The sequence below is a fragment of the Solanum stenotomum genome, chromosome 8, assembly GCF_019186545.1.
Source record: "Solanum stenotomum isolate F172 chromosome 8, ASM1918654v1, whole genome shotgun sequence".
Classification (NCBI taxonomy): domain Eukaryota; kingdom Viridiplantae; phylum Streptophyta; class Magnoliopsida; order Solanales; family Solanaceae; genus Solanum; species Solanum stenotomum.
In genome coordinates, this window is record NC_064289.1 from 48,993,921 (window position 1) to 49,015,175 (window position 21,255).

At 35.4% G+C, this 21,255-nt stretch overlaps 1 protein-coding gene across 1 annotated transcript in view; it reads right to left on the bottom strand.

The window, feature by feature from the left end:
- LOC125872820 (vacuolar sorting protein 18-like) overlaps positions 1–20,600 on the bottom strand; it is a 54,399-nt gene extending 33,799 nt beyond the window's left edge. The window contains exons 1-13 of the mRNA XM_049553619.1: positions 20,266–20,600; positions 16,809–16,972; positions 14,441–14,653; positions 14,178–14,317; positions 13,894–13,989; positions 12,799–12,866; positions 6,004–6,105; positions 5,686–5,830; positions 4,126–4,269; positions 3,916–4,035; positions 3,696–3,752; positions 3,116–3,175; positions 1,977–2,084 (exon numbers count right to left, since the gene is read on the bottom strand). Of these exons, the coding sequence (XP_049409576.1) occupies positions 1,977–2,084; positions 3,116–3,175; positions 3,696–3,752; positions 3,916–4,035; positions 4,126–4,269; positions 5,686–5,830; positions 6,004–6,105; positions 12,799–12,866; positions 13,894–13,989; positions 14,178–14,317; positions 14,441–14,653; positions 16,809–16,971 (1,416 nt within the window). The 5' untranslated portion in view covers position 16,972; positions 20,266–20,600. The remainder of the gene's footprint in view (positions 1–1,976; positions 2,085–3,115; positions 3,176–3,695; positions 3,753–3,915; positions 4,036–4,125; positions 4,270–5,685; positions 5,831–6,003; positions 6,106–12,798; positions 12,867–13,893; positions 13,990–14,177; positions 14,318–14,440; positions 14,654–16,808; positions 16,973–20,265) is intronic.
- Positions 20,601–21,255: the final 655 nt, after the last annotated feature.

Here is a 21,255-nt window from a genome sequence, read left to right on the forward strand (position 1 = left end):
ATGTAAACCTGTTGACACTCCTATGGATCCGAATGTTAAACTCCTTCCAGGACAGGGGGAGCCACTTAGTAATCCTGAAAGGTATAGACGACTTGTTGGAAAGTTGAATTATCTCACAGTGACTAGACCTGACATCTCTTTTCCTGTGAGTGTTGTAAGTCAGTTTATGACTTCCCCTTGTGATAGTCATTGGGAAGCAGTTGTTCGTATTCTACGATATATAAAGTCAGCTCCCGGTAAAGGACTACTCTTTGAGGATCAAGGCCATGAGCATATCATTGGATATACAGACGCTGATTGGGCAGGATCACCCTCTGACAGACGTTCGACATCCGGATATTGTGTTTTAGTAGGAGGTAATTTGGTGTCGTGGAAGAGTAAGAAACAGAATGTGGTTGCTCGATCTAGTGCAGAATCAGAATATCGAGCAATGGCGACAGCAACTTGTGAGCTAGTTTGGATCAAACAGTTGCTGGGAGAACTAAAATTTGGCAAAGTTGATCAGATGGAACTTGTGTGTGATAATCAAGCGGCTCTTCATATCGCATCAAATCCAGTGTTTCATGAAAGGACTAAGCACATTGAGATTGACTGTCACTTTGTCAGAGAAAAGATACTCTCGGGAGATATTGTTACGAAATTTGTGAAGTCAAATGATCAGCTTGCAGATATCTTCACCAAGTCCCTCACATGTCCTCGTATTAATTACATCTGTAACAAGCTAGGTACATATGATTTGTATGCACCAGCTTGAGGGGGAGTGTTAGAATAGAAATAAGTATTTCCTACTTAGAATAGAAATAGGAATAGGAATAGGAATAGGAATAAGAATAGGAATCCTAGTTGGAAAAGGATTCCAATGTAGTGTCTATAAATAGGGTCTCAATGTAACTATTTAGATACACAATTCAATAATATTTTTCGTATATATTTCTCACAGTCGACATGAACGAAATTCTATTCCTTCACATTCCAATCAAGCAGAGATGTGGAACACATCATGTAAGGTGACCGAAAGAAGCAAGGCAAACGATAGAAGCCTGAACGGTAGACTCCTACTGTTGGAGCTTATCCATCCTAGACTAATTTCAACTAGTTTTGGGTTCGTGTTTTTGGTCTACCCGTCCATCTATGGTCAGTGGAAGTTATGAAAGAAATTGGAGATAAATGTAGGGGATGGCTAGAGAGTGAGGAAGAAACCTCCCTTAAAAATCACTTGTGTTGGGCACGTCACAGGGTTAAGAGGCCAGCAGGCCAGCAGAGAAGATACCTCCTTTGATTGAGATCACAGATGGAAATCTAATTTTCACGCTTCTAATCTGGTGCATGCCTCCGATGAGATGCAGACATTCAAAATTGGGTTTACCCGATAATCAAGATGTCAATCCTAGTACTTCATTTGGGGGATAGGGACTTGTCATCTTGATCGACAGAGGAGAGGAGGTTACCGACTGAGGGGAGAAGAGGATTATCCTCCGGTCTTTAACCTTAAAGCAATAGACAATGTGGGGCCCCTAAAGGACCATGTGCCCAGCAGCAGTGAGTCTCCAGACCCACATCCGCATAAAGATATTGGGCCTCTTCATTTAAATAACCCTTTAGGGCCTTTATCTCTTATAACAGCCCCTACTCCTATCACTACTCTTTTGATGAAGACCAGTACAAGTTCCTAACCATTACACCTCCCTTACTAGGAATGGCATTGTTTCCCAATAAATAAGATGGTACTTTTTCACCATCCACTATCCTATAGAATATTGCTTAGTACTTTTTCCAACCTCTGTACTAGACACCAGTACAGGTTACAAAGACATGTTGTAAGTCGGATAATCCAAGCTCGACCTATACATAATAGGAACTGGAAACAGAGATATTTCCAACGGTAGCATCAGAACAAATTTACAGTTTATGAAACCAAGGAAAAGAAAAGCAACCAAACTTTTAATCAACCAAGCTCAGTTCAAAAAGAGATAAACCTTATCAAGATATAATTCAGTAGCCCATGTCGAAATCATTGTTATTTGACATTTTTCATCCTTTGAAAGATTATCAAGCTTCCGCAGGAGAAATGTTCTCAGTGCATCCTGCAAGCAAAGAAGTGTTATATCCAGGAAGAAATTTTCAACTAGTTCTTTTTTCTACTGATTCTATTATTTGTGGCTGTTTTTCTATTCGAGGTTTCCAGATGTCACATGTCAGAAAACTAACAAAATTAACTTTCAACAGCAGACCAAGGAATACCTCTCATTATAACATGTGCAAAGGCAGCAAGATAACACTAGAGATCTGTTGTAAAAAGGAATGGGATATCTACACAAAGATAGGTTCATTATCTTCCTAAAGAATCATTACTTCATATTATGACAATGATAGGACTACTAAGCAAGAAGATAATCACGAGAAATTAAACTTCCTGTGGTTCTAACTAATACAATTTTTTAGATCAATAAGCAATGAAAGAACTTTAATAATAACCGGCACTGAGAAGGCACTGCACAGCAGTACAATGAAGTTCTAAAAACAACACTGGAATAATACTACAGCAGCAAACAAAAGCAGCAGCATCCCTCAAGTCCTGGTGAAGACTGTGTACAGAAAATGGAAACATATGCTAAACTGTAAAGATAACTGGAATTCAAGAACATTTGCTTTGTAAATAAGAAGAGATACTAAGTTATCAAAATTTGCAGTCAGGATCTACCAAATAAACATGTTTACCAATGATGCTTAGTATTATAAATCCTCAGTATGATATACCTGGATTTCATAAGCAGTAATTTCATTAACTCAAAGCTAAATACAATAACCTATAGTGAGTCGCCTGCAACGGACTCCAAATGTGAAATATTTAAGTTCTAACAAGCTTCTTAGTTCTTACAGACTAATAAACCTTGTCTCTTTAAAACGGAACAATGGAAAAAGTAATGTTCCTTTTTAGATATGAGTTAGTTACTACTACAGATCATTGCCTCGAATGAGTAAGATGGATTTTTTTTTCAACAGCAAGATGGATTAAAATTAGATGAATTTGACCTTTTTTATTTTCAATGAGTGAAAAAAGAAATCTTTTCTTGCATAACCATAAATCAGTGTTCTAGAATTGAAAAGCTCATACCTGTTCGCCTATGCTGATGAACTTCAATGAGATTTCTTCAAAAGACAATACATAGTTAATCTGCAATATTCATTTCCTTGCATTAGAAAGGTCTCCAGTTCCAGGAATAAATATGGATTACTTAGTAAGCCTCCTATGTCAAACATGAAAGAAAACAAAAGGGACATGAATGAAGAGTTGCAGAATTTTAATGCAGAGACGTAGTTTTTACAGGAAATATTCAAGATGGTAATCAATTTGATACTACTGAAAATGTAAGGGATTATCTTAAGAGGACCTTTTAAGGTGGATTATCAGGGGTTTCCCTTGGGGTATGATAGATGAAAGTATTTTCATTTATCAGGAAACAAAATTCTAGTGGTCTTTGTAAAATAGAGTAGACATAGACATTTATTGATTTGCTACAGAAGTTTGTGGAAATTTTGGTCATAATGAAATTTGAAATTAGCAAACAAGGATCAGATTTTCTTAAGGGCATGTGGCTGGTTGACAAGGATCAAGTTTACGAAGGTACAAAGAAACAACAACTAAATGGAAACCACAAAATGGAAGTAAATAAATAAATAAGTAGATTAAATACTTTTGCATAGAATGATGCAGCTCTGAGGAACTCCTTGGCAACAAAAGCAGCTTCAGCCTGCATAACATGAGGTCTATGATGAAAAACCAAAAGAAAATATTTAGCCTCACAAGCAATAAGAGTTTCTTCTGTTTATGATTAGGGACAGTTATAAATGAGGCAAAATATTCAAAAAAAGCATCATATATCCCAGCAGAATAGAAGTTCAATCAGCCACGACCTGAACCAGATAAACTTGGTCTCTCTGCAGGGCATCACGACAACTAGCCAAAGCTGCAGCATATTCTTTTAAGTCCAAGTACACTTTCCACATATCACGACCTTCATCATTTACGGACACCTAAATTCAGATTGTCGATTCAGAAACTGAAGCAGAAATATAATGGTATTACCACATCACATAAGATTTAGGACATGACTATTACCGCACCTGGAAGATAGAATTTTGGTCGTATGCATAAAACAACCCAGCTGAGGCATCACTACATAAGCCAATAATACCTCTTGAAACTGCATCAGATGTCTGATCAAAATAAAGTTCTTCTACTATCTGTTCACTTATCCTGTTCACCACCTACAAGACATCAGCTAAAGCATAACTATACAAGGTATTCAAAGGTGAAATATCCATTCTTCAGAATCAAGTGATTTGCTCAATAATTGGGTGGTCAGGTTGCCCTTGTCCTAAATTGTTGTTCTTCTAACTGTCTTCTGTGATCTGTCATGTGGTAAAGGAAGACCTCTAGCATCCATATATTTAACAATGTAGAACAAGATTAATATTGCAAGAGATTGGATTAATGCTGATAAGCAATATTGTTATAGACTACCTACTACCCAATAGAAACCAATATACTCAGTGGTCTTGCAGAACAAATTAACCATGAAAAGTATTTCTCCTAAGATATATAAAATTCAAGTGGATAATGGCAGACAAAAGAAGATATTATGACAAATGGAGTTTTTCTGTTTTGATGGAATATCAACTCCAACACACTCACTGAAGGCTAGATGTCTAGTTAGTTCATTCAGTTGGAATTTTTCTTATCCCTGTTAGTAGTGTTGACAATTTTTTGGACTTTGTAAATTCCCTGGTTCTAGCATAGGCACTCATGTATTGGGGCGAACATTGTTTTTGGTCTTCTGATTTGGACCTAACAGACATTTTGTCTTTTGTAATTTTGGAATCTTCCTGATGCCTTATCAATGATATTATCTCACTTCTTCAAAAAAACAAAAAAGCAAATGGAGTCTTTCAAGTCAACTTAGGATTGATGTACACTTCTTTTTCTTTTTCTTTTTTGAGAATACAAATACTGGTATCGAAAATACTAAGTGTTGTACACTACATGAACCTAAAAGTTGAAGCAAACTTAGTCATCAATATTAACACTGACAAAATAGAGGTGTGCAGATGAGAAATTTTAAGGATATCATCGTTAGCCTTATTAGGTCTAAAACTTCCACACAATCATGTTTAAAGCTAAGAATTTCATCAGCTGCCCTTTCTGTTGAAAGAAAAAGGAAATTATATCCTAGTTTCTTCATGTGCTTTCTTCATGTGCAACAAACCAATATTTATTTAATATCAGGAAATCATGAAGCTTAGTGAAAAAGCAGCTAAAATTTACGTCAGAACATTATGGCTAATGCATATATGATTGGTATTTGGTAGACACACTTAAGAATTGCCAAAGTGATAAAAACTCAAAAATGGAAGAATATATTTATACCTCATAATTATTGCTTCCATGTCATCTAACCTACAAGTTCATTTTTGGGTACGTAATTATACGATATACAACCAAACAAAAAATTTCATACAATTCCAGTCTTTGGTTTGACCATAGCAAAACCCCAAGCCATATACTGCATATAGACATAGGCATGCATGAACAATAATTCAAACTTTAGAAACTGCTACAACTAATTGATCCATTAAAAGGTTAAAAGACATGGAAACAAAGTCATGGAAGTACCACTAACACACCTTAACCTTGTTACCAATGAGAAGTAGGAAATGAAACTCGGATATAGCCAGAGAGCTAGGTTTGACACCTTCAACTCCTTCAGAGAATTTAGAGTAGTCCAGAAGAGCTTTGTTTTCCACAAAGTTTTCATCCCCATTTGGCGAACTACAGTGAGGTTTTCAACAATTGTAGAAAATATCAAAAAAAAAAAAAAAGAAAAAAATGTATAGAACTCTAAAGTTTAAATAAAATTTGAGCATTAAGGCCATGAGATGAAAAAACTTGGGATTGAAACAAGCCAAAGAAGTAAGGAAATAAGCAACAGGTGGTAAATCTACCTATGTTGTGCTCCAAATTTTAGGTCACCATGGTAGATTCCTGCTCCAGAAAGCCATGCGAAGTGTACAGCCCTCCTTTGCTGGATAAAGAAGTGCAGTTCACTGAAAGAAGAGAATCCAATAACTCCTAACATCATTGGCAAATGAACAAACAGTATGTTTTGTACGTACTTGGAAATTAACAAGTTAGTTTGTTGAAGGAAATCGACAAATTCAGAGGCCCCTCTCCAGATCCCGATACTAATAGGTGGAGGCATACTACTGATGGGGTGTGTGAGAAATATAGGAGAAAAATATTATTGAATTATGCATCTACATTATTAAATTGAAAACCTATTATAGACACTACATTAGACTCCTTTTCCAACTAGGACACTACATTATAATTTTTTTCCAAGTAGGATTCTATATACTATTCCTATTCCTTTCTAAGTAGGGTTGTATATACTATTCTTGTTCCTATTCATGTTCTAACACTCCCCCTCAAGCTGGTGCATACAAGTCATATGTACCTAGTATGTTATAGATGTAATTAATACAAGGACCATTGAAGGGATTGATGAAGATATTTGCAAGTTGATCACTCGACTTCACAAAATTGACCGTCAATCTCAATGAGCTTAGTCTTCTCATAACACACTGGATTTGATGCAGAATGTCGATAAAACACAGAGTGATCAAGTCAACTACGAGTCGTGCTAAACTCTTGAATTAATGTGTTGACTTCACAAACCAAGCTTGAGAAGACTATTTCAAACAATAAAATGACTTGCACAATCAACATACAAGGCAACTAAACTCCCCATGAGCAACAACAAAATCAGGTGATTGCTTCATATAGACTTCTTTCTCGAGATCATAGAAAAATATTTTTTAATGTCCAACTGTTTAAAAGGCCAATGGCGAACGAAGACTATAGATAGAAAAAGGTGGATAGATGTTATTTTAGCCACGGGGATAGAAGTATCATTGTCAAGTCCAAATATTTATGTATACCCTTTATTTTGACAAAAGTAAATCCGACACAGAGAGAAAATACTATTGGAGAACTCAGATTTGCTAGAAACAATGCAATGGTCAATGGAAAGTGCTCAAAATCTGGTATAAAAGATATGAATCGTCTCAAAATAAAGAGACTGGTCGATATTGCACAAGAAAGTCACTGGAAAACTGGCCGAACAAGCTCACACACCAATGTGTGGTACTGACATGGTCGTTGGTGTTAGATTTCGCACAACACCAACCGAAACGAAGATAGCTACAAGTAGTCACCAAAAAGATGCACGGTGCTACACAAATCAAATATGAGAAAGTAGTCTCCAAAATGATGCACGGTGCTACCAAATTATATATGAGCAAGTAATCACCAGAATAATGCACAGTGCTACAGAAATCAGATATGACAAAGTAGTCTCCGAAAGATGTATGGTGCTACGCAAATCGGATATGAGAAAGTAGTCACCGGAAAGATGGCACGATGCTACACAAATTAGATAGGAGAAAGTAGTCACCGAAAAGATGGCACGGTGCTACGCAAATTGAATATGAGAAAGTAGTCATCGAAAAAATGGCATGTGCTACACAAATTATATACAAAAAGTAGTCACCGAAAAGATGCACGGTGCTATGCAAATCAAATATGAGAAAGTAGTCACTGAAAAGGTGCACAGTGCTACACAAATTATATATGAGAAGTAATCTCCAGAGAAATGGCACGGTGCTACACAAATTAGATATGAGAAAGAAGTCACTGAAAAGATGGCACGGTGCTACACAAATACTAACGGATACGGAGTTTACACAAAATAGTCCTTCAAAGTCGCCGAAAATTGACATGGTCACAAGTCTGACCGAGTTTTCTTTCCCTAGATATGGGGTTCATGCATATATCCTTGGCCCTACTTTTGTTAACATAACCATTGGCCAGACGAGCGGCATATATGGGTTATAGCCGCCAGCGGGAACTCTTGATTCTCTACCAGGATTGTAGAAGCTCTTTAACATAGTTCAATCAATTGACCTACATCCACAAGAGGAGATGAGCAATCCATTATATAAAAGAGAGTACATAATATCGAGAGAAATAACCTAACAAATTCACTCAAAATAAAAAGAGGCCACATATCACTTGTCTGTCACCATTTCTCCCATACACAAAACTCTTGAAGCCCCTAGGACTACATTATGAATGTTACCAAGTTAAAAGGAATGAGCCTCCATTATAGAGTCATAATTTTTTTTCCTACAAGAGAAAAGACTAGCCTTATATGGGGACTCTGTTTTCCTTTTCCTAAAAGAAAACTCAATTATGGTAAGAAGCTTAGGGGAAACACCCAACAAATCTCCTCTTGACCGGAATTTCTGACAAAATAAATTTGTTCCACCTTTTTCACATAATCTTCAATAGGTTGCATCTCCATCTTCAAAATCTCCTCCAAAAGATCCATGTTTCGAAGCAGAGAGTTTCTTTGATAAAATTTCTCAAACAAAAATATCCATCACTGTCAAATAGGTTGCCGTTAGAAATGAACCCGCCAAGATGAACACCCGTTTTTAACTTTTCTTTGATACCATGTGAGAAATATAGGAGAAGAATATTATTGAATTGTGTACCTATTTTATTACATTGAGGCCCTATTTATAGACACTACATTAGACTCCTTTTCCAGCTAGGACACTACATTATAATTCTTTTCCAAGTGGGATTCTATATAATATTCATATTCCTATACCTATTCTAAGTAGGGTTATATATACTATTCTTATTCCTATTCATATTCTAACAGGTTGTTCACTATGAACAGATTGTATAAGATGGAAATCTTGGGGCAACCTGAAGGCAGTATAGGTCCATGCTCAAAGGTGTAGGATTGTCTGGTCCCTACTAAAATCAAATTCTTCACTTGGCTGGTAGTCAGAAAAGCTTGCCTAACACATGATGCCCTTCAGAAGAGAGGATTCCAAATAGCATCACAGTGTTTTCTTGGTAATGAGTATGCAGAGACAAATAGCCACTTATTTATGCACTGCAAGGTGACTAGCCACTTGTGGTCACTTTTTTAGTCTTTGTGGTATCAAGTGGACTATGCCAAAACACACTGCAGACCTGCTTAGTTGTTGGATTAGGAGAGGTGGTAGCAAGTCACAGAAGAGATGGTGGGGAGGATCCCTGCATGCATTTGATGGGACAGTGTGGAAAGAAAAGAATACAAGGTGTTTTGAGGATAGAGTTAGCTCTCTACAGAAAATTAAGGGGAACTGCATTGCTAATCTCCATTTCTGGTGCAAAGAAGAAAACATAGAGGATGTTGTCCAGTTGGTAGATTTTTTAGGATTTCTGTAATTAGCTTCTTCTTTTTTCTGCTGTTTAGTTTTGACCATTTTGATATCTTTTTGGAGGTTGCCAGCATAACCCTTAATGCAAAGGAATACAATTACCAGTTCTCAAAAAAAAATTAACAATTATATGAAATGATAGTCAATCTATTATGGTGCAAGCTCAAAAGTGTCTTCACAGACAATGGAAGTTGTGACAGCTATATCCAATGATGAAAAAGGAACATCACTTGCTGTGAACTGGAGTAAGGGTAGGTGGAAAACAGGAGGGTGTATTTTGTCAGTCAATGCACATGCCACCATAAAGAACCAAGCTCTTGACAAATGTCTGATCAACCAAATCCAAACTTCATAAATCACTTGCAAGGTTCAGTCTATCATTCCCTTGAAGTGGCATAATTGAATGCAAAGGAAAAGTATTTCATTAAAACATGATTGTTCACCAAAGTGGTTTTGGTAAACATATGAAACTTGTCCTAGTATGAACAGTAAATGAAGTTTTTGAAAGGCTCTATATTCCGTGACTGAAAGGTGCCTGTTTTTCATTTTCCTCCTAAACTTTGCAACAGTTTGCCCAACTGATTGGGTAAATATAACACTTTGCACATGTTGAGAAGCCACAAATGTCTCTTCCTAAACTGTGTGCTTTGCCAAACAACGTCCAGATACTTTCAATGCAGGAAATCACTTCTAACAATTAGCTATTTCCAACAAGATTAACAAGAAAATTAGCACAAGAATAAACCTCAAATTTTATGCATCAGAAATGACATTTGATTTTAAGTTTGGGTGAATAAGTTATAAATACTGGGATGCAAAATTAGAAGGAAAATTGGATAAAGGAAAGAGTGACAAGTTGTTCTCCTGGCAATCATGTGGAAAATATAGAGACACGAATAGGAGGGCTTTTCAAGGGACGGAAAATTTATGTGACCATATTGAAGAAATAATTCTGTTTGATTTTTTTTATGCACATTTTAAAGCATCATTGACATTTCGGTTAATACTGATGAGTTAGTGTTTATGTAGAACCAAGTCATTCCGTAAGATTCTCTACAAGGGTATATGTCTTGTATGCAGAGTTTTCTCAATCATTTCAACAAATTACCAACCTTGTCAAACAAAAATACAGTTATAAGTACTATTACCTCCAAAGATGTGTTTTTAGATGCATGTACATGCAAATTACAGAACACACAGAGTTCACAGGAGATGTTAAGAACATACTTGCGTTTATATATTCAATTGTGTTGTTTAATGAAATTTTTGTTAGTCATGCACCTTACTACTTTGAAAGGGAGCCTTGGCATAACGTGTAAAATTGTTTTCATGTGACCAAGAGGTCATGGGTTCGAGCGGTAGAAACAAACTCTTGTAGAAAGGCAGGGTAAGGTTGTGTAAAATACACCCTTGTGGTCCAGCCCTTCCCCGGACCCCATGAATAGCGGGAGCTTAAGTGCATTGGGCTGCCTTTTTTCTTAATGCACCTTACTACTTACATAAGGATTAAAAGAACACTTAAAAACTTTTATATGATAATAGTTGAATTTATATTTTTGAGGTCAACCACAGTGACACATTAAGAGGAGAAGTTATCAAGGAGTAGCATGATTTTACACTGAACTTTCAATCCTTAATTTCCAGCGCTGGAGTAATAGGACTTTTTCGAGATCCTACCCATTGCAGTTCTTTCTAACAACATATTCCAGGGCTGATCAAACTTATGTGCAGTAACTAGCACAGGGATTGATGGCTGAGGGAAAGAGAACTAGAAAAGAATCATTATCGAGTATCGACTGTTACACCCAAGTGATTTACTTCCGCTTATTTAATTTGAATAGATGAATACCGTGGTTTGCCTGGCTTGGGATAGGCAGGTGCCATCACAACCAAGGGGATTTGGGTCGTGACAGGGATCCCCTTGTCTAAATTGACATTTGGAAGGAAGAACATCCTTTGGGAGTTCTATTACCATTAATGGTGGCTCCGTGATTTATATGGGCACAGGCATCCCAGGTAATTCAGTCTTATGGTTAGAACCATTCACCGAGATGGAAAATCTGACAGTAGATATGCTAAAGTTGTCCAACTGCTCCAAAATCTTGTGCCCAAAACTGTAGATATTCTAATACTTGAGTTAGCCTTTGAGCATTTTCATTTTCTTTACACTCATGTGTATGCTACTAACAAATCTTTGTTTTCTTTCAATTCATTCAAGCCAATAGTTATTTTCAGTTTGGATCATTCTGACTTCGAAAGATTTGTGACCTATGATGAAAAGCAGCTTCCTCACCATATTTGCAATTTCTAGAATATCAAGAATGATCCAGAAAAGATCACAAGGAAAGAGGTGAACAATTAAAAAGTAAAAGAGAGGATGAGTGAGATGGGAAGAAAGATTCTCCATATTCAGAGGCCAAAGACAAGGCAGACTTTCTGTTTCTACAAAATAGTTTGGGAGTTACAAGCTCTATTGTAACTTTGACATGTTAGATTAGTACCGACATTATTGTATATTGAAGTTCAAATTAGTAATTTTAATTGATATTTGATTAAAATAGTATTCAGGAAAGCCCATTGGAGGACACAAATGAACGAAGATTTGAATGATCAGTTTGCAATGGTTCTGTTGACCAGAATGAGAAGAAACATGGGTGGGGAGATTCAGGAGAAGTTAACTCCTATAATAGTAAGTTCCTCCTTGGGAAGCTGCTGGAAGTATGTTCACGCTTGAGTCCCCCATAAATCTCCCTTCTAAGAGGAGGTGAGTATGAGCATGTGGGACCCCTAACAGGAAGTCAGCTTCTTAGTTTATCTCCTACCAATGTATTTATCAAGTTCATTATCAAGCTTTCACGAATTTTTGCAGGAGATTATTACATTTGAAGATAACCTACAGAAAAGAAAATCTTTCTCTCTCTTCCAAAGGCTAGTTTCCCTTCAACATTATAACTATATTAATTTGTTCAGGTGGTGGAGGTTATCACGACATTCTCTGGATATGAGTTACACTTGCTGTAGTTTCAAAATCATTGTTAGAGACATTTTGAATTTGTCAGAGCAGGACATTACACCAAAAATGAATTACATTAGCTATACTTTCAGGATAGTGGATCGAACACAGCATATGAATGTTTCTGCCACAGTAACACATCCTGCAGTAAGGAGATGATGGAGCTTTGCGACACATGGGAGTCTGAAATTGTTATCCATTTTTCATCTAGTTAATGAAAATAATGCCTGATAATTTGTGCTCCCTAAATTTATTCATTTATATTATGTCTTTAGCAGGCCCCTCTGGTGGTGACCGATTCGTCACTTAGCCCAAGCGCATGGAAGTGTTTATTATCTTTTTTCTAATACATAATCTACTGCAATGTTGAATTATCATCTAAAAACTCAATTTAAAGACTGACTTCCTTCCAATTTTTTTGACAATCACATAAATAAGGAACTTGCCTGTTAGGTATTTCACCAGGAAGCTCCATGAAATGAACTGTGCGGTCCACATAGCTTGCAAAAATAGCCTACGCAAACCAAAATGCATCAATTCAATGAAATGTATTGATCATCAGATCACGATATGTCAATGAACTAGCAGAACTTTATTACAATAATAACAGGAATTGATGTCCAACAAACAGAATCTCAATTAAGAGTTACGGCACAAAGGGTTAGGGGAAATATTAACAATTTTTTAATTCATGGACAGGTCTATATAGGCTCTGATGGAGATAATTAAGTAGAGAATGAAAGATGTCAAGCAAAGATATTACAGCACATAAAATCTACAGGAACAGCTGCCAAAGGAATACATCAACAGCTTTGTACAACTTGATCCAGCTGAGCTGTTGGGAACAAATAAAAATTAGGTCCTACACTCTGTTCAAAACCTCTTCAACAATACACAAGATTCTATGTACTCTGTCAATGAGGAAAAGAAAGACCACAAGAAAGTAAGTGTACCAAGTTGAAATTCAACGAAGTCAAAAGAAGTCAAGGCAGCAGGAGTAGCAAAGTGTACCAAGACGTGCCCAACAATTTCAAGTTTCCAAACTAAAGANAACCTCTTCAACAATACACAAGACTCTATGTACTCTGTCACTGAGGAAAAGAAAGACCACAAGAAAGTAAGTGTACCAAGTTGAAATTCCACGAAGTCAAAAGAAGTCAAGGCAGCAGGAGTAGCAAAGTGTACCAAGACGTGCCCAACAATTTCAAGTTTACAAACTAAAGAAGTATAGTTCATCAATATGGAAAGCTAAAAAATCTTGATATAGATTTCAAAGATGATCCCATAGCAGTCAAAACTCCAATCACACATAAAGATGTTCAACATGATAACAATGAAAATTGCACAAAGGAAACATAGACAAAACCTGTAACTTAACTAAGAAAGAAGCTATTTTTAGTATTTGGCAGCACCACGTGCTAGTAAAGTGAAGATGAAAGTGAAATCAAAAAACCCTAATGATCCAAAAGAAAAAGAACGAAGATGTTGAGGGGAAGGAGTCAGTCAAACTGCAGAAATGATTACTTCTAAATAAAACTTACATCAAGTGATCCAATCCCTGTGAAAGAATAAAGTCGAGTAGGTGTAACAGCCATCACATAAAATCTGGTACCATTGTGCACACTTGCTGTTTCCATCTACAAGAAGATGAAAGAAAGGAAGGCTTTCATTAACATCATCTCGATATGAAATGACATGAACTACTTGATTAAATTGAGAAGGGAGTGAAAAGGAAACAGGTAAGCTGCTTGGATGCTTTCTTCTTTTTGGGGAAAGAAGTTAAAAGAAGGAAAATAAGGAAGAAAGAAACTAGAAAACACTCAACCTGCAAACCAGTGAATGCCTCAGGTAGTTCTTTAAGTTCAAATAGTAACTTAATGTACTTCTCCATTTTATCCTTTACATCTACAGCCATCTCATAAAGTTGACCATTGTCCGTACCCAAAATGATTTCTCTAGTTGAAGCTGAAACCATTATCCAAAATTAAAATGAAGAGAAAGAAAGAATAACTATTATGAGTGTCCGTAAATCACCAAATTGTCAAAATCTTGTACTATAACACAAGAAATTAGAAAGCACTGACCTACCTTCTGTTATATGTTGTCTGTTCCAGGCGACAGCATTGACAACAAGACCTTTTAGTTTGCTCAAAATACGTGGCTTTGTCCATTTAGCATGAGTATAATATGTCTCAGCACCACTGCTGCCAATAACAGTGGCAATACAGTGGCTCCCTCCAGGGTCAACAAAAACCTTATGAATTGATTGTTCCCCAGGCCTGCCAACAGAGAGATCTATATCTGCAAAAATAATGCAATACAATTACCCTATTTCCCTAATAATCTGACACGAGTAGTGAAAAATAAGTGCCACCAAGATATGCTTCGTTATGTAGAGGTCCAAAACTTAATCACAGTCAACACTGGATTCAAGAAAGCATTACTCAGAAGTCACATAGCACAACATTTATAAATTTCAATTGAAGCTCTTTTTAAGTTGCTTCATAAACAAATAACCTTAAGAAAAGGAAAGTTCCATTTCTCTCCGCACAAAGAAAAGTAGAACCAAGTTCACAGTATGCAATGCATCCCAATGATCTTTCTTAAATCAAGGAAAATTTCAAAAAAAAATAAGAAAGATCATATTTGCCAAGGAATAAAAGATTAACACACAAGATGTTTAAATTACAAGGAACCATGATAAGAAAACTTTAAAACATGCCATCCAAAACCTTGAATATACACTTCAAAGAGCTATTACCTATTTTCTCTTCATCTTTTTTTTCTTGGGCACAAAGGTAGTGTATAGGCCAGATTGTGCGTCCCTTGACTATTTTACCAGGTATACTGGCTACCATCCACTAACACAAGTACCGGGTGACTATGTCCATCAACACTTAGATAGATGGGGGAAAATCATGTAGTGTTTTCCCCACTACTACAGGGATTTGAACCCTTGTTTCTCTTGATTTTTAATTTTTTTTTTTGAGAACCATCCACTAACACAAGTACCGGGTGACTATGTCCATCAACACTTAGATAGATGGGGGAAAATCATGTAGTGTTTTCCCCACTACTACAGGGATTTGAACCCTTGTTTCTCTTGATTTTTAATTTTTTTTTTTTGAGAAAGGCCTTGTTTCTCTTGATTTTCATCCCACTTTCTCGATCATTAGGTCATATCAGTAGGTCTCAAATGTTCCTTCTGTGTTAGGATGCAATTATATTCTAATCACTCTCCATTCCAGACAAAAGTGCATCAAAGCTACTTGCTGAACTTTCTTGCATCAACTCTTGCCAAATGCAAAAGGCTAAAACAGTGAATTCTTCCTCCTTTTTTTCCTGATAAGTTAAAATAGTGAATTCTCCCTTGAACCCAACAACCTAACACAAAGCACATGTTCCACAAAAGGAAGGAGAATGAAGTTGTATAAGAAAATAGCAAAAGTTCTGTGTTACCAAAAGCAACGTAAAAACGAATAAGCATCACATCTGCAAGGAAGTACTTAGTATACTCTTTATTTGAACTCACTATCACTAAGTGTTCTAAGAAAAACTTAAGGCTTTCATGTTTATAAGGCCTTCATACACGGTCAATCTTTTTTGTCACAAAATCTAACTACTAGTTGTTTTGAAAAAGGGTAGGAGCTAAATGGGCAAGTCAGAAGGTCTCTCTAGCCTATAGAACTATAGTAAGTGAAGAACACCAGCTCTCTATATCTCACTCCCCCTGCCTATGTAAAATTATAGTTCTTAATGAACACCATCAGAAGCCATCGACAATCACCCCAGCCAACATCAAACTCTGTGACAATCATCTGTGTCATGAAGCTCGACTTGAAAGCTTCAACACTTTAAATTTGTTTGCGAGAAAGGTTTCAACACTTTCATAATGTAAAAAAGAAGAAAAAAATTGAACTAAAAGACATAAAATGAGAGTCATGAAATTGTATGAAAAAAGATGAAAAGACCATCACATCAAATTCTGAAAGTGGTAGAAAATGAGCTTTGACACGATCAGCATCCAAATGTGAGCACCAAAGTTTAAATGTGATCTACTGAGGAGGCATTATTTATGTGAGATTCATTCGCATGTGCGTGCAACTCCAAGCATGTTCATCACATTTTAGTATTTCATTGGGTTTTATTCTATGACTGCTACTTGAACTCCTTAATGAGACAACAATATTGGATGTTACCGGTCTACACTGTTCCAGCTAATCAAGTATAGCATAAGAAACATTAGCTGAACCTTTATCCAGAAAAAGAAAGAACGGAAGAAATAAACATCATGCTAAAGACACAAAAGTGTCAGAAATATGAGACTATTAAGCTCAAAAAGGAATTAAAAGAGCAATTACAGATGTGCACATCACGAATCTTTAAGATACAAGGTAAGAGTATGGTGTCTTTGTTACAAATTTCCATTAGAATCGAGTCTTTTATGAGAACGTACCATAAGAATCACCCACTCCAAAGTCGTGTCTGATCACCCAGCCTTTGTTGGTTCCAAGAACAATGACATCATTGCCAGTCGCCATGCATGTAATGGCTCCACGGCCTTTTGTGGCATATCTTTCAAGAAGATCTACAGAGAAAACGTGATGTCTTCTTTCCATTCTAAAAATGAGATGACATAAGCAAACCAAATAAAAGTTGAGTCAGGCCAAAGTATTCCCGATCTTCAGTTATGAAAACTTATCAAAACGCTAAACTTAAGCCATCAAAACAAGGAATATCAAGGCATCCAAGAGTTTGACCTAGTGGTTGATGAAGTCGTTGAGAGCTATGAGGTCTCAAATTTGAATCTCAACAGAGACAAAAACACTAGGTGATTCTTCCCATCTACCCTAGCCTTAGAGGACAGAGTTACTTGGTACCTATTGTTGGTGGGAGGTGATAGGTATTCCGTGGAATTAGTCGAAGTGTGTGAGAACTGGCCCGGACACCACGGTCATCAAGAAAAAAAAAACAAAGCATATCAAGATGATAAGTCAACAACTCCCCTGAACATGCAGAAGACCTTGTTTTGCAATTTGAAACTAATGGGAGGGAGCTATAGGCACATCAGTATTGCAAAAAGTAAACTATACATGTTGGAGTATGGTTTATTAAGTATAACTGCAGTTTATTACTTGTCCCATCATACTTTAGTAGTCTTCATTCACGGCTTTATGTCAAAAGGTGCAAAAATGCTTAGAACAAAATTATCATTCAGAATAAAACTTAAAAATAAAAATCGTCTTATTAACATGAGAGGTCTTGGAAATCAACGGTAATTTCTTCATCGACCATTTTAACATATAAAGTATAACTGCAGTAAAAGTGTTAGTAATGAATAAATATGAATAAATCAAATAATAACTTAAAAATAAAAACTCGTCTTATTAACATGAGAGGCCTTGGAAATCGACAGTAATTTCTTCATCGGCCATTTTAACATATAAGGAATAAAAACACAAACTAAATTTTCGTCTTTTAAAATGGAGAGGCCTCAAAAACCGACGGAGAGATTTTTTTCATTGGCCAATTTAAAACTTATAATATTTCCAAACATAAAATTAATATTACACTAACAAAGGATAAAATAAAATAACTTGAAACAACTAAGTAAGATAACAACATAATATCAATCATATTAGGCACGCCTACGTGGCGCCACCACAAACCAGAATTTTCTTTTAATTTATTTATTTACAGAATTAGCCTTCCTTTCCATGAAAAGTTGCGACTTTTATGAAAAGTTGCGACTTTTATGAAGAGTTGCGACTTTAATGAAGAGTTGCGACTTTAATGAAGAGTTGCAACTTTTATGAAAAATTGCGACTTTTATGAAGAGTTGCGATTTTTATGAAAAGTTATGACTTTTATGAAAGGTTGTAACATTTCCGAAGGGTTGCAACTTTTCCAAATAGTTGTAACATTTCTGATAAGGCACAATAAACATTTGTCTACACTACCATTTGTTGTCTATAAACAGAGGGATTTTCTCTCATTTAGCACAACGAAAATTCTGAACCTCCTCCTCCTCTACTTCTTCTTCTTTCACAATTAAATATTTGTATACTTTGCTCATGTTGAGTGGCTCACTGACACTATTGCTTATGTTACAGATCCTGGTATGTATTTTTACAATCATTAATTTATAATTTATGCTTATGTTATTAAGGCTAAATGATAAGATGTAATGATTTACATTTTCCTTTTCATTATTAATGTTTGTTACTACGTAATCTTGTATATAAGATAATATAGTGTTTTAGTTTTAATGTCTGATAGGTTTTAGGTATTATTTTATAAATTCCGTGATACTAAATTCTCACGCGAAGCGCGGGTAATTTTACTAGTAACTATATAATAACCAAAACAGAAACACACCAACTTGCTAAAAATCCTTAAAACACAATCATTTCAGTAAATTAGGAGCAGCCAAATATACACTATAAAGCAAAACGAATAAAATATATAATAAAAATAAAACAAATGGATATCAACTGAAAGATACCAAAATGAACATAAAAAAAACAAAAACAGAGCTTCATGAAAATATGAACAAGTCACAAAATGAACAAGTTAAGATAATGAAAAATGAATAATTAACAATTACTACTCCACACTATGAAAGAAAATATGTAAAATCAATCAGTGAATCATCCAAAATGACGTACAAAACAATCAAAGTTAATATTCTAAACAAAAAAAAAAACAAAAAAAAATTAAATAAGAACAACCCACTCAACATTTGAATCAATAACAAAACTTAGTGAATAAAATTACTTAACAAACGAAGTACAAGACAAATATTAATTAAATGTAAAGAATAAAAGAGGCTNTCCTTTCCATGAAAAGTTGCGACTTTTATGAAGAATTGCGACTTAATGAAGAGTTGCAACTTTTATGAACAATTGCGACTTTTATGAAGAGTTGCAACTTTTATGAAGAGTTGCGACTTTTATGAAAGGTTGTGACATTTCCGAAGGCTTGCAACTTTTCCAAATAGTTGTAATATTTCTGATAAGACACAATAAACATTTGTCTACACTACCATTTGTTGTCTATAAATATAGGGATTTTCTCTCATTTAGCACAACGAAAATTCTGAACCTCCTCCTCCTCTACTTCTTCTTCTTCACAATTAAATATTTGTATACTTTGCTCATGTTGAGTGGCTCACTGACACTATTGCTTATGTTACAAATCCTGGTATGTATTTTTACAATCATTAATTTATAATTTATGCTTATGTTATTAAGGCTAAATGATAAGATGTAATGATTTTCATTTTCCTTTTCATTATTAATGTTTGTTACTACGTAATCTTGTATGTAAGATAATATAGTGTTTTAGTTTTAATGTCTGATAGGTTTTAAGTATTATTTATAAATTCCGTGATATTAAATTCCCGCGCGAAGCGCGGGTAATTTTACTAGTAACTATATAATAACCAAAACAGAAACACACCAACTTGCTAAAAATCCTTAAAACACAATCATTTCAGTAAATTAGGAGCAGCCAAATATACACTATAAAGCAAAACGAATAAAATATATAATAAAAATAAAACAAATGGATATCAACTGAAAGATACCAAAATGAACATAAAAAAAATAAAAACAGAGCTTCATGAAAATATGAACAAGTCACAAAATGAAGAAGTTAAGATTATGAAAAAATGAACAATTAACAATTACTACTCCACACTATGAAAGAAAATATGTAAAATCAATCAGTGAATCATCCAAAATGAAGTACAAAACAATCAAAGTTAATATTCTAAACAAAAAAAAAAAAAAATTAAATAAGAACAAGCCACTCAACATTTGAATCAATAACAAAACTTAGTGAATAAAATTACTTAACAAACGAAGTACAAGACAAATATTAATTAAATGTAAAGAATAAAAGAGGCTCACTGGAGATAAGTTTTCCAGCCAAATTCGAAATGGGTTTTGTTGGTTGCTCGCTGTCGGAGCTTCGTTTTGGTTGCTGTTTCGTCGAATTCCGGTGGTGGTGGTTGTGTGGGGTCGAGTTGGTTGTTTTCCGGTGGGGTTTTGGAGGTCTGGTGGCGTGGAGAAGGAAGAAGATGGGAGGAGCAATGGTGGCTCTGGTTACTGGTCGGAAAAGAAGGAGTTTACTGGTGGTTCCAGTCTGGTTTTCTTGTTGATTTTCGCCGGAGAAGGAGTTTTGGTTGTCACCGGTGGAGATCTGGCAGTGTTGGGCTAATGGGTCTGTGTCTTTGGCTAGATTTCACCGGAAAAGGGAATCGTTTGACTGCTGGGAAATGGAAGTAAGGGAGACATTAAGGGGTTGTTGGTGGAGGACTGGTGGAGCTCCGGTGATCACGGGAAAAATAATAAACAATGAAAACCTCTTCTTTTTTTGTGAATAAACCATCTAAAAAAATTTATCCCTGAAATGAGAAAATTAAATGAAATGTGTCAATTAAGTTAGGGTTTTGTTTTTTGTGACAGTTTGATCAAGAAATAGTCAAATTCATTTTAAAATGTAATTAAGTAAATTTGGGACCAAATTAACATTTTAAAAAATTTCTAATCTTTTATAAAATAAAATAAAAACATTCATTTTTCAACTTTTATAATTCGATCTAAATCATTTTTTTAAAAAAAGTAAAAGAAAATAGAATTTTCTCTTCTCCTCCCAACGTTCTCTCTTCTCTTCTTCTTCCTTAGAAAATTCGAAAATCCGACTGTCAAAACAAATATTCTCTCCATTATCTTATCTTCCTCCTCATCTCTGATCGTGACTCTCTCCTCTTTCTGAACTGAAGATCGTGTTCAACTTAAAATGGGTAAGTCATTTTTTTGAAAAATTTTACAATTTTCGAACCTTACATTCTTGATACTAAGTCTTTTTTTTGGGTTAATGAACAATAAATCGTTCTA